This window comes from Sesamum indicum, linkage group LG5 (genome assembly GCF_000512975.1).
Source record: "Sesamum indicum cultivar Zhongzhi No. 13 linkage group LG5, S_indicum_v1.0, whole genome shotgun sequence".
Taxonomy (NCBI): domain Eukaryota; kingdom Viridiplantae; phylum Streptophyta; class Magnoliopsida; order Lamiales; family Pedaliaceae; genus Sesamum; species Sesamum indicum.
The window spans coordinates 2,567,932-2,582,380 of record NC_026149.1 but is presented as its reverse complement, the minus strand read 5'-3'; the positions used below and the strand labels follow the sequence as shown (position 1 = coordinate 2,582,380).

The 14,449-nt window shown below is 34.5% G+C and overlaps 2 protein-coding genes across 3 annotated transcripts in view; one reads left to right on the top strand and one right to left on the bottom strand.

The window, feature by feature from the left end:
• The window catches only part of LOC105161717 (DExH-box ATP-dependent RNA helicase DExH1), an 8,076-nt gene extending 2,295 nt beyond the window's left edge, over positions 1–5,781 (top strand). For both annotated transcript variants that reach the window (XM_011079507.2, XM_020693930.1), the window contains 11 exons: positions 551–826; positions 1,058–1,261; positions 1,356–1,511; positions 2,614–2,706; positions 2,790–3,004; positions 3,473–3,632; positions 3,765–4,038; positions 4,127–4,319; positions 4,446–4,632; positions 4,793–5,161; positions 5,386–5,781. In XM_011079507.2, coding sequence (XP_011077809.1) covers positions 551–826; positions 1,058–1,261; positions 1,356–1,511; positions 2,614–2,706; positions 2,790–3,004; positions 3,473–3,632; positions 3,765–4,038; positions 4,127–4,319; positions 4,446–4,632; positions 4,793–5,161; positions 5,386–5,520 — 2,262 coding nt within the window. In that variant the 3' untranslated portion in view covers positions 5,521–5,781. The remainder of the gene's footprint in view (positions 1–550; positions 827–1,057; positions 1,262–1,355; positions 1,512–2,613; positions 2,707–2,789; positions 3,005–3,472; positions 3,633–3,764; positions 4,039–4,126; positions 4,320–4,445; positions 4,633–4,792; positions 5,162–5,385) is intronic.
• On the bottom strand, positions 9,477–11,053 carry LOC105161716 (E3 ubiquitin-protein ligase PUB23). Its single transcript, XM_011079505.2, has one exon. The coding sequence runs from the start codon at positions 10,883–10,885 to the stop codon at positions 9,653–9,655; it is 1,233 nt and encodes a 410-aa protein (XP_011077807.1). The 5' UTR covers positions 10,886–11,053; the 3' UTR covers positions 9,477–9,652.

Below are 14,449 nucleotides of genomic sequence, written 5' to 3'. Positions count from 1 at the left end.
TAGTATTCAATGCTGCTAAATGGCAGCCTTTTCTCCCTTTTTACTACAGTTTCTTCTTTTCCTCAATTTCTTTCCATTTCCTTCTTAATTTTCTTCTTCTGCACCATATTTTCCTTCCCTGCTTCCTTTTCCTTATTTCTTCTTCATGTTTTCTGAAAAGATGATTTAAATTTTCTGAAATTCAAGATTATACTGAGTTGATTGCTGAAAATTTTTAAAACTGTAAATATGCTTAGTATTTTCTACAATTAGGTGCTAAAGATTATGTGTTTTTGTGCAACATTTTTCGTAGAAATTTTATCTAAAATTACACTTATGCACCTTATCTGATGAGGTGCATACCTTGCGCCCTGAGGTGCTTTGTCATTTAACAACTATAAATCATTTCAATGCTTTCTTTAGCCCTTCTAGAAAACATTGTGTCAAGGGAGTATATTTTTAATTTAATCTTCTTATGTAATGTTCTGAACAATGAAAATTAGTTCAAGTTTCTATGTAACGATTTTGCAAGGATTACTGATTTCTCTTTTTGTTTCTATTGATAATACAGGTTCTTGTAGTTTCAGGAGAGACTGGTTGTGGTAAAACTACCCAGCTTCCTCAGTTTATACTGGAAAACGAGATATCATCTCTACGAGGTGCTAGTTGTAGTATAATATGCACACAACCTCGTAGAATATCAGCTATATCAGTAGCAGCTCGAATATCCTCTGAAAGAGGAGAGAAGCTGGGTGAAACTGTAGGTTATCAGATTCGTTTAGAATCAAAGCGCTCTGCTCAAACAAGATTGCTGTTTTGCACAACTGGGGTGTTACTCCGGCAGCTGGTATTATGTTTTTACCTTGCATTTCATTTTTGTTGTTGATATTTGTACTTTGTTCATAAGAAATGCTGAAAAACTCTAGAAAGCTTGAGGTGCCTTTTCTGGTAGATGAAGTTCACAAAAGAGGCATAAATGAAGACTTCTCAAAAGTTCTGTAGAACAGAAAAGTTCTGTGGTTGTTTTCTTTTCCTTTTGAAATTTAGGGTTTTACTTCTTTTTCCTTCCTGCTTACAGGTGCAGGACCCAGATTTAACAGGAATCACTCACTTGCTGGTAGATGAAATTCATGAAAGAGGCATGAATGAGGACTTCCTGCTAATAATATTGCATGACCTCCTTCCTCGCCGTCCTGACCTGCGTCTTATCCTTATGAGTGCCACTATCAATGCTGACTTATTCTCCAAATACTTTGGAAATGCTCCAACAATTCATATACCTGTATGGAATCTTATGCATAATCTCATCGGTGTCCAGTGTTTTCATCAAGATGTATTCTTTCTCACACAGTATCTGGGCATGATTTTGCTCGCAGGGATTCACATTTCCAGTGAAAGAATTTTATTTAGAAAATGTCTTGGAGAAAACACGCTACAATATCCAATCAGAGTTTGAGAATTTTCGAGGAAATTCAAGAAGAGGACGGCGACAGCAGGAGTCTAGAAAAGATCCTTTGACAGAATTATTTGAGGTATGGTTGTCATTATTAGTTCTTTCAATCTTCATTTTTCTTGTGATTGAATTGATTAATCTTACTGGATATCAGATTGCTTTTTATGGTTTCATCTGATTATATTTTTTAATTTGTTAGCATCTTGTTCTACTTTTGTTCTTGAGCCTAAGAAGCCATCTTCAAGCATATTTTATGTTATAATTAACATAGAACGGTTAAGGGTTCTTCAAGCTCAAGAAGCTCATGTTGATGCTATTGAATTGACATGTCAGGTCATAATCTTCCGAGCTTCCTATTCTATTTATGCATAAAAGTAAACTTAATGGTTATGATCAAAAGTCAATTTCTTTAATTTTCAGATGGTGTATGCATGTGACGGTTACTTGAAGTTGTAGGATGAAGAGGCTGATGCTTGTTGACATGAAAGAGATGAATGGATTGATAGTTATCTATACATGTTGGATATGAAAAAAGAATGTCCCACAGATGATGTGGTTAACAGAAGGAGGATATCAATGTAACTAAATAACTATTAATCAAAGTCTATTATAATAGCGGCAAGTAAAAGTATCTTTTGGTTTAAGGGATCAAGGAATGCAAAGTATTGATGGAGGGAAGGGGAAATATGGCAGTAGTTCGATCATGCTCTAAAATCTAAATTTTTGGGACACTAGAGCTCACCTGGAAACCGAGCCAGTTAGCAAATTAAAAAATAATAACAAAAAGTTATCAGTCTTGCATTTGTGGAGTGTGGACCATTAAATATATATTTGTTTATATTCATAAGATGTCTCGCATTTCATTCATTTTTCTCTGGCATATTCCTATACTATACGTGAAATTATCAGTCAGTTTGACTCTGACATGCAAGAGGAACTTTATAATTTTTCTATAGAAAGTTTCCGGTTAGTGTCTACGAGCACCCTTTTTGACACTTTTCATTTTATATAATCTAAAAGTTGTGTTTAGCCTATGCTGGTTCCTGCTAGTATGGCAGTCCCTCTCCCATGTTCATGTAAACATTGCATATAACTGAAGATCCATGAGTTGTCATGCTCGCTCCATGTTTATTCTAGATTTTCTACATTTCACCAGATTCTTGATCTTTTCTTCTGTTCAGGATGCTGACATTGATGCCCTCTTCAAGGGATACAGCACAAGCACCAGGCGATCTCTTGAGGCTTGGTCTGGTTCTCAGCTGGATTTGGGCCTTGTACGTATCTGCAGAGTTTTATAATTATTATAAGAAAAGCTTTCAGAGGCTTATTTTCCTATCTAATTGCTTTTTCCTTGAAGGTGGAATCAACAGTTGAGTATATATGTCGACATGAAGGTAGTGGAGCAATTCTTGTTTTCCTTACTGGTTGGGATGATATTTCAAAGCTTCATGATAAACTCAAAGTAAACAATTTCCTCGGAGACACAAATAAGTTTTTAGTTCTTCCTCTCCACGGTTCAATGCCCACAATCAACCAGCGGGAAATTTTTGATCGTCCACCGCCCAATGTTAGGTAAGCATCTATATTTTTTATTTTTTCTAATATATGTTATACAGAAAGAAGCATTAGGGTAAATGTAGGTCTTCAATGCTGCAGCATGGTTGACCTTGGGTTCCCCAGTATGCCCTAGAAACTCACTTGAGAATCTTCTATGCTGGTGGAGATAATTTCCTTCCTGCATGATACAAACAGAATGGTTAACTGTTAGTTGTTTCTACTTTCCACCTGCTGTCTCATGTGATGCATGGGTGATTATCGCCATCGGTTTGAATTTGTTATCTATTGTAGTATTACAGGTTGGCTGTTGTCAAACATCTCACCACATAATTTGGTGAGAAATATAGTTTCAAACTGATTTGGGTGGTGTTGCCAGTACTTGGTTTGTTTCATAAAAAAGAAACTTTTAGGGATTAATTGGTTTCTTATTCATTTTCTTCAGTTTCTATCCTGATAACTGACAGCTTTGATGCTATTCTGCAGAAAGATTGTGCTAGCAACCAACATTGCTGAGAGCAGTATTACCATAGATGACGTTGTGTATGTTGTAGACTGTGGAAAGGCAAAGGAGACTAGTTATGATGCTCTTAATAAGCTGGCTTGCCTTTTACCTTCATGGATTTCTAAGGCATCAGCACACCAGGTATTTGTATTTATTTGATTATCTTGTGTATATCACAGTTCCACTCTGAAATTTTTCTTTGCAAGTAACATGAACCTTGCTTTCATCGACTTGCCACATTTTTCCTTCATGCTATCTTCTGGGTAATTGTAGAGGCGTGGTCGGGCTGGTCGCGTGCAACCAGGAGTGTGCTATAGACTATATCCCAAAATGATCCATGATGCTATGCCCCAGTATCAACTGCCTGAAATGCTTCGAACACCTCTGCAAGAGCTATGTCTGCATATCAAGAGTTTGCAGCTTGGAGCAATTAGTATGTTTTTGGCCAAGGCACTTCAACCACCTGATCCTCTCTCTGTTGAAAATGCCATTGAGCTTCTCAAAACAATTGGTGCTCTAGATGATAGAGAAGAGCTCACTCCTCTTGGTGTGTGGTATTTCATGTCTGTTGTCTCCTTTCAGTTTCTGGATCAAACTTTTTTTCTGAAAAAATAATAACTACTATCACTTACTAGGACGACATCTTTGCACTTTGCCTTTGGACCCAAATATTGGAAAGATGCTTCTCATGGGTTCCATCTTCCAGTGCCTTAACCCTGCACTAACAATAGCTGCTGCTCTTGCTCATCGGGACCCATTTGTCCTTCCACTAAATAGGAAAGAGGAAGCAGATGCTGCAAAGAGATCCTTTGCTGGTGATTCGTGCAGGTTAGGCTACAGAAAAATCCACATTTACTTTGATCTAATAACATGACCACTTGCTTCAGATAAATACATTGGCATTATTGGTTATGATTCTCTGCTAATGCGAGAATTTTCTTGTCTTGGAAACAGCGATCACATTGCACTTCTTAAAGCATTTGAAGGATGGAAAGATGCTAAACGAAATAGAAAGGATAGAACTTTCTGTTGGGAGAATTTTCTGTCACCAGTAACCATGCAAATGATGGAAGATATGAGAAATCAGTTTCTAGATTTACTGTCAGGCATTGGTTTTGTAGATAAATCACAAGGTCCCAAGGTAAGCATCTGACTTTGCTAATCTCCTATTTGCATTTGGATATTCACTTTATAAACCAAATTTCAAATAATAAGAAGAAATAGTTCTTATAATGATCCTTTAAAAATTACTATCACCTGCTCATTCACATGATTCATTGAGTTCATATCTTATTCTGCAGGCATATAACCAATACAGTGATGATTTGGAGATGGTATGTGCCATACTTTGTGCTGGACTTTACCCAAATGTTGTGCAGTGCAAAAGACGAGGAAAGCGAACAGCATTCTACACTAAAGAAGTTGGGAAAGTTGACATTCATCCAGCTTCAGTCAATGCTGGCGTTCATCTTTTCCCTCTTCCATACATGGTCTACAGTGAAAAGGTCAAAACCAGTAGCATATACATAAGAGATTCCACCAATATATCAGATTATGCTCTATTGATGTTTGGTGGTAATCTTATTCCTAGCAAAAGTGGAGATGGCATTGAAATGCTTGGTGGATACCTTCACTTTTCTGCATCAAAGACTGTATTGGACTTGATACGGGTAAATTTTGGACACCCCCCCGCCCCCTGTGATGTACCATGACAGTGTTTATTTCTGAATTTTCTTCTATTTATTTCCATGTATGAGCTTAAATTTTCCTAAAAACAATATATATTGAGACTGAGAGAATTGTTTCAACAAGTAAAAAGGAGATGAAGAGAAGAGCATATAGCATGTGTATAGCTGGAAGCTTATAATTTGTTTTTTTTATTATTACTTTGCAGAAATTGCGTGGAGAGCTTGACAAGCTTCTATCAAGGAAGATTGAGGAGCCAGGCCTGGATATTACAGTGGAGGGAAAGGGTGTTGTTGCTGCTGTAGTCGAGTTGCTGCACAGTCAAGATGTGCATTATAGGTGACTTCACATCCTTACATCACTGCCGGTTAATGTGTATGACCATTAGAATATTCATACCATTAGATCGGACACTGTGATGCAAATTTTGAGTTATATGTGGTTCTTCAAACAATTACTCAGTGCACAACAGGAAACTAGAGGCGTTTAGCTACTAGGCATATTTCTGTAACGGGAAAAAGTCAGTTGCAAGTATATTGATGTATTCATTAACATTGTGATATTGAGTGATTCCATCCAATGAAGGAAGGATGCAAAAATTGAAGATGCTGTTTTCTGGTACTATTTTCGATTTTTGTCCCATAATCCCTCTAGACATTATAACATCTTTTACTAAGTTACATTGACAATTATGCGATGAGGAATTCCTGGGTTTTCCCAGTCTCTTTGGTCTCTAGTTGAGTTTTTCCTCAGAAGAACTTTTCCTGCCGCCCCCCACCCCCGCCGATTGGCCTACTTCGTCAGAATTCATATAGTATTTGTATTTCCAGAAATTGTCCAAATCATCGATGATCCAGTGGGTGTTGATGAAGCTGGATCCTTTCTTTCCGTTGAATTCGATCTCGACGCCATTTGTATTTCCTATGTAAGTTGGGATAGTCTCCAAGAACTTTGACAAAATGCAACATTTGGGATGCCTCACCTAAATGATGTCGTTAATCAAGGTTTTTATGGGATTACATGTCTAATTTTCATAAGCTGAAGTCGCTGTCTACTGTCGTCATCGTCTTTCGTGTTAAGCGATCCAAAGCTTCCGTATCAAATGATACAATGCAGAATAACAAATATTTAAGTATTTATATGTCAAGTATTGCATTTCGAAAATATTGGTTGAAAGTTAATGGTCGTGTAAAAAACATTTCATTTTAGAAAATAGTGTGTTATTATGGGATACTTGGAACTTAAATTATATTTAAAATGTTTTTTCCTTTCTTCTTTTTTATGTTTGGAAAATAGGTAATCTTAAGATTTTAAGAGTTTTAAATAGGTTTTGATTTTATATTTTATAGGAAAAATACAATTTTGATCCAATTTTATAAGGGCAGTAGTAATTTTGGTCCAAGATTATTCCAAAATAGCATTTAAGGCCTGTAATTTTCAAAAGGTCGCAATTTAGGCCAATTTGGTAGTTTTGGGATGGTCCTAGACTGAAAGTGTCACCACTCGTAACAAATTGGACCAAAATTACATTTTTTCCCATTTTATATTAATGCAAGATAAAATAGTGGTAAGTTATTTTTGTTTTGTTTTGAGAAAATACCATTAAGTTAAATGCACTAAATGCTATGTTTTGTGAAGATGGTGATAAACATTTCAAATGTTTTTTTACTGTCTTTTAGATAGGGAAGAAATGAAAACAAACTTAACCTAAGACGGGAAATTCTGACCTCATTAGGTTTGATCGAATTTAAAATAATTATATGATAAATATAATATATTTGAGGTGTGATTGGTATATAGTTCAGAAAAATTAATCAATCACATGATAAATACATCACATTTGCTTTGTGATTGATTTTTATTCGGCTAAATCTGATTTGCGTAAAAATTTCCACCTATAACTCTGCACAGGGCAACAATTTCCTTACCCAAAACAAGAAACTTAAAGGACAAAAAGAGCAAATAAACCAGGTGGAAAATATATTTCCATTCTAATGTTCGATTTATATCTTAGAGTACATTTGGATTTGATGGAAGGATTTAGAGAAAGAATTTAAAATGACGGGAATTGAGAAGAATATAAAATTCATCCAGAACAAAACATAGTTCCGAATTAAAATGAAAGGACTAAAAATCCTTTAAATTTAGACTTGTTCAAACAAATTTAAAAAATTTGTTATTAAGGATTTGAAATCTATAATTTTTAAGTCCGTCAATTCAAATGCAATCTAAGGAAAATTCTTGCTCGAATCAAACCAATTACAGAGTAAGTATATCCCATTTACTATTTGATTGATTATTTTTTCTAAATTATACACTAATTACACAACAAGTGTATTGCAATTATTATATAATTAATTCAAATTCGTCTAAATCGAACCCGAGCTAGAATTTTCCTGGAACGTTAATGCTTCTAATGCACGTAGTCGTCGAACAATTAATACAGCATGCAAGTTGATGTAGAGGACTTGATCGCAATTGGGAGCAGAATCCGAAAAGGTCAATCAAGTTGATGGCTTTGGCTCCAATTTTATCTTTATTAGTAGAAGTTGAGTCATAGGAGAAGGAGACCGGTAACATTATATTTTATATCAAAATATAAAGTGACCAAATCCCTATTCTGACAGTTGAATTATCAAATTTTCCCAACATTTCCTCTTAAAAAATAGCTCAAGTGATTGAAAAATTACTGAGTCTCTATTCTAGAGAGACAATTTAGGGTAGCTGAAACAGGTTCCAAATTATCCGACGGATTTCTTCGTTACGCCCTCACATATATAAACGAGCTAGTCATCATGACACGTAGGACTTCTATGATAACATGAGTAAAATTGGACGATAAATATGATAGTACAGCAGTTAAAATATGACACGGACCAATTGAAATAAATAAGTAATTGTACTTTGTCAAGCTTTAGCCACTTTTTTTTAGTAATAACGGTAAATAAATTATAGTAACTCAACTCGATACTAAATAATACTTTAATTCAACTAATACATTAATATGAATAAAAATGATAAATAAATTACAATAACTCACTTAATATCCACACGTCTAGTGGGATTTGCGCGAATTCATGATATCGATCTTGTCATAAATATTTTAACTACTAAACTAAAACATCATGCATCAAGCCTTAGCCATTTCGTAATTTCTAATTTGATTCTCCCAATAGAAGAATTCAGGTTCTTCATAAAATTCAATTTCAATATTCATTAAATAAAGAAAATTCGGTGGATATAAAAACCCTTCTTCCGGCCGACCATAAGCAAATTATAAACGGTCAACCGGACTACAATGCATGGGACGTTTCGTGTTTTAACGTTGGAACAGTCATAATATTATAATAATGTAATATTAATGCCCACCTGGATCTGGACATCTTCCAAGAGGATAGATGGCTGTCCTAAGATGATCGAGAAAAAAGGAAGACATCTTCAGAAAACTAATCAATGCAGTAGAGTGTAGACAGCTGACTTTCCAATTAATAATGTATTGTTCTATTCAAACTGCTAAAATTACATATGTATATTATTAGACGAAGTCGGGAAGTTCATATATATATATATATAAGAATACTCTTTATGTGTAATCCAGTGTAGAAAGATTAATATGTATTTATGATAAGTGATGAACATGCATTTTTGGTTGTGTAACTTGATTTCTTTTGACTTATGATTGATTTGTTTGGTGGGGTGAAAATTATGCCCCCTATCATTTTACTATTCTAAAACTATGTGTAGAATTAGCAGAAAATTTTAGAATTATCTGAATAATTAATTATATAGATTATACTACATACTGAAATCACTAGACGAAATTTAATATTTAATCATGTTTGATTGTTATGATTAAAAATAAATAATTGTAGTAAATAGTTATTGACCAACCATGACCAAAGGTTATTGGCCGTGATTTTTGTGAGTTTGGCTAAAACATCATTTGCTATAGCTATCGGGCATGGTAAAAATATTTTCATAATGAATAATCTAAATTTTTGTATAAATTTTTCTTTAACTATGATTAATAATAATTATTTACCATCATAACTCATAAAATTATAGTTAATACTAAATTTTCTTTTAGTGAATATCTAAAAACTAAATAGACATTGATGACGTGAATGTGACATGACAGTTAATTGAACAACAAATATACAAAATCATCAAATGATTTTTCCTACTCAAACCAGTCAAAAACCAACCTAAACCAACCCCAGGATCATGATTACGGATAACCAAATTGCAAGCCGAAGAATTAGGGTAAGAAAACTGACAACAAGATGTCATGAGGACTTATTGAACTTTCAATTTCCTACAATTTTAAATTAGTACGAACAAAATCGATTTGTCGACAACAACAATATTCTGTCATCTTCTAACTGAACCGAAGGTCTATTCACAGGTATGAAATTAACAAGCATGTATACAATTAATCGATTAGTCTCTATTGTAATATCCATCACTTGAATGTCTTATGAAGATGGATATGAAGAAATGAGATTCTTGGGAATGCAAGGGGAGTCCCTCCAGGCCCTGGCATGTACTTTGAGCATTTCCCTGGCTCTTTCCTTTGTCTTGGATCCACATTCAACTTGAACCACCAACCACAATTTCGCAACAATCCCAATCTGCAACATCTCCTGCAAGACTCTAGGAGTTGCCGAAAACCTGGAAACTGAATGTAAGATCCTGACAGCCCTTTCGCTTGCTGCCTGAGAAACCCTTAGAATCTTCTTTGAAACAATGGCCAATCCAGCGCCGTGCTTCAGCAGCTCGGCTCTCCCCTCAGCGCACTGGCACAGCAAATCCAACACTGTCAGCATCATTTCGCAGGCCCTTTTGTCGTAAGAATCGAGCAGGAGATCTATTAGTACAGGCACTGATTCTACTGCTTTGATTCTATTCCTCCCCCATGGACAGGCAATGATTAGTACTTTGAGCGTTGCCTTTGAGGCCTTTTGTGAGATTTGATCGTTCAAAATTTGAGCTAATTCTGCAAAGAATTGGGGTCGTAAATTGATCAGCAAACAGGGATCAGCTACCTCCAGCATTGATTTCAGTAGCATGACGGAATAAGCTCGTGAGTCGTAGCTCCCGGATTGCATGACAAGAGTTAAGGACTCGATGAATTCGCTGTTGTTGAGGGCTTTCAGGCCAGATTCTGATAACTGGAGACTGTAAAGAACGCTCAAGGCCTCATCACAGGCTTTTCTCGAATCAGATAGATCAAATTCTGAATCTTCACCACGAGAGGCTTCCAGGGCTTTCTTGACAACCAACGAAGCCAAGAACTCAACTGCGCCAGCTGCTTCCATACACCTCTTGTTGGTTTGATTCTGAGAAGCCATGGATTTAAGTGTTTCTAAGCATTTGATTTGCTTCTGGGGGGAGTTTGCATCTTTGAGAAGCTTCATAAGCTGGGGTTTGCTGACGGGAGCTTTCGGGGTCGGCAGCCTCTCGACGCCGTGCGAGGCGTGGAGGGTGCACCAGGACTGGATGAGCCGTCGGAGAGTGATGTTGGGAGTCAATTCCGGGTCGACAAGAAGCTGTTTCGTTACGGGGCAAGTGTTGTTTCTCTGAGAAAAGATCCATTCTTCGATGCTGTCCCTGTCGTAGGTTATGCCTGTTGATACCGTCACCGGATCTTTCATGATGTCGAGAGAAATGGGGCAGAGGAAATAGGGGGGAACCTCGATTTCAGCCATTAATGGAGAAGAAGATCAAGATTCGGATGCTTATATATGCCTTTAGGCAAGAAATTAAAACAAGTGATGAACAATAAGAGAATGAGAGGTAATTGTTAGGTTTAATCTGATGAGAAATTGAAGAAAGTTTTGAAGGTGCTGAATTTGTTTATGAAAGGAGTTGAAAGGATTTAGATCTATATATATGTGTGTGTGAGGGTGGGCAGAAAGAGAGAGATTCAAAATTGAGAAGGTCAAAACACGGAAAACTGTGTGTGAAATGTGTGTGTGTGAGAGAGAGAGAAAGAGAGATTTGCAATTAGTATATTTTTTTCGTTTAATGTATGGGGGATTGGAATTGGACTGAGACTTTTCTAAGAAACCTCAAACCTGGTCTAATGTAATGTGTGTGGTCTGAGTGTAAGCCAAATTATAGTTTTGACTTTCAATTTCGCTCTTTAAAGAACACCTCGTGCTTAATTTACTTCAAGATGGTCAACGCCATTCATACGCGAGAGGACACTTTTTTTTTTTTTTTTCCTTTTATCTAAATTAAATCTTGATTGAACCAAATTAATTTATAAAACTTGTATAATATATTTTTCATGTAATCCATCACTTTTTTTAAGCTATACACTATTCACACGACAATTATATTATATTTGTTATATAATTAATTTAAGAACCATATCTAAATTAGAGTTTTTTTTTTAAGAGAACTCTCTTGCTTCAATATAAATATGATAATTAATTAATTTATTCTTTTAAATTATTTGAAAGGCGGGAGGGCGTAGGATGCCACTCAGATATGTGTTCTTTATATATTTAAAAAAATAGCAACATTAGTTTCAATTAATAAAAAAGAGCAAGTAAGCTACATTTAATAAAACCTACCCGACCCACCCCCCTCCCCCCCCCCCCCCCCCCCCCCCTAAAAAAAATTATAAATAAATAAAAAAAAAAGTGTCCTGGGTACTAGGCTGTCTAAAAGGCATAATTATAGAACTAATATTAATATTAGATTGAATTAAAGGACGAAAACATAATCTTCCTCTTATTATATGGTATGTTCATTTCTTTATTTTTTAAATTATTTCAACAATGTTTCTTTTTCCTTTTCTAAACCTTCAATTTCCTCTTTCTCAATTTTCTGCTTTTGTTTTTCTTTGCCCACTCTTCTCTCAATAACTTCCCACAACGGCTCTAGTACTCAGAAATGAAATGTTTTAAATGTTCTTGGGAATTCGTCAAAATAGATATTCCAAATTCCAGAAAATTATAGTTTCATCGAATATGATTTTTAATCATTTATATATGTTTCTAATTTTATATCAGTTAATTAAGTGTATATGTAATATACACATTATGTATTTTATATATTTCTGCAGACACATAATATATATATATATATAATGGAATAATATATAAAAATTTGAAAGAAAGGAAATTTAAGTGCTTGAATTATGTACATGATACACACGTATTTGGGTGCCGACAACTAGTGTTGGTAAAAGGATAGAACAGACATATAAATGGCATAATACATATACATAAATATATATGTATATGGCTGTATAGCTGGACCTTCACTGTCTGGGCCGTGCGGGACCAACCCGGCCGAATTGACCCAGCACCACCGCCGTCGGCTCCCATCTCAGGCCACTTCCATGCTTAGTGTATATGAACGTGAATTTATACCAAGACCTTGTATCTTTTAAATAAAGTATTACTCTTAGGCCAAAGTCAACCCGTATTGAGCTAGAAATTAATAATAATAATGATAATGATAATTCTTACGCTAAAGTCATACCGTATTGGTTTACAAATACAACTCATTGAATGTACATAATGTACACATGTATATATATTTTTTATAACAGGAAAATCCTAATTTAGTTATGTAAATATGACACAGTGACAATGCAGATTCATTTTAATAATTTTGTCCTGTAATTTTAAAAATTTCGTACGTTGAAAATAAGAATGGTCGAAATTTACTAAAATAGCCAAAAAAAAATACACTTATTAAACTGGTGACTTGCACTTTTCTGGTCATACCAAATTCTCATTATTTTTATTCTCAATGTGCGAAATTTTTAAAATTACAGATTGCAATTATTAAAATAAATTCATACAAGACAAAAAGCAATTGATAGGTGTATTTAACATTAATAACTGGTGATTTCTACCCAAAATTTTGTAAACTTAATGTTGTCCATATATTGATTGTGTTCTTGGACGTGCTTAGTACGTAGGCAGCTTAATTAATCACAAAGGAGAAATGGGTACGATTAAGGTTGCAAACTTGGAATTGGCATTCAGCGCTAAAGTAAACGCAAGCTGCGGGTCGGTGGCCGTACATTAATTTTCATTTATTGAAATTCTTGTTTTCTCTTTATCACTCCTTTTCTTTCCACTTGTGTCCGTTCTTTGAGTTGAACTAATAATTTGTGGGCACGTAGTTTTTTGTATTTTTTAAAACAAGAGATTCCAGGTCATTTTGGACATGGATTGCAGTTATGGCAGGATATACATGTGCAAAGTCGACCAGCTAGGTTGTTTTTTTTTTTTTTAAATTATAATATCAATTATAAAATTTCTGTGTTTGCGAAGGTGCGGTTCAATTATTATCAGGAAGTTATAGGTTTGAGTCCCATCAAAATAGATTTAGTTCACTTTAATAGTACTTGTTGTTCTACTATAATAATGATTATTATTATCATTATTTACGTATATTGATCGTTGAAATTTATAATATAATTCTGATTTTTTTTGTAAAGAAAATATAATTTTTGCATGGATATCATTTTAACTCGTTCTTATTATATAATCAAATCATTCTTGACACCGTTTTTAGGAATAGATTCCTCATTTGGGGCTTTATGGTTCGAATATAAATGTATACTACTGTCATTCCACATCGAACGAAAATCAAACACTTGAACAACTTATACAATTTCATAATTTCTCTCTTTCTGATGAGACAAGCTTTTAAGTACATATTTTTGGGAGACTCCAATCAAGATATGCAGTATTTATACTAATATATATATAAAAGAAAATACACTCACAAACAATGTTATTGCTACCGTCCTACTAATTTTCTATGAAGTCAAAAATGTCCTTCATGATAAAATTACTAATTTATTAAACTTTTCAAAATTTGCATTAATTGATAAATTATTTTTTTCTTTTTTTATTAATGTAATATACTTATTTATATAATTCTCTTATTTATAATATGTTTTAAAATATGAAAGATTACTTATTATATACATGTAAGAACGACGTGCCACAATGACTAGTTTTACTTAAAGACATCCGATCAAAATGAAAAGGTGCAATCAAGATATACGTGGGCAAAATCCTTTTCCTTTTTTATCCCATTAAATAAGGTCATTTTTATTTTTGGTACCACTATTGTTGCGAGTGTCGTTTTTAGTACCATACAACAAAAAAATATGCCTTTTTGGTCTTAAGTTAACGGCGGAGGCCTTGTGCCTAAACTTTAGACAACTTTAGCCACAAACTTGGCCTTTGCCGTTAATTTGTGATAAAAAAAGGTTTGTTTTTGTATTTTATGAT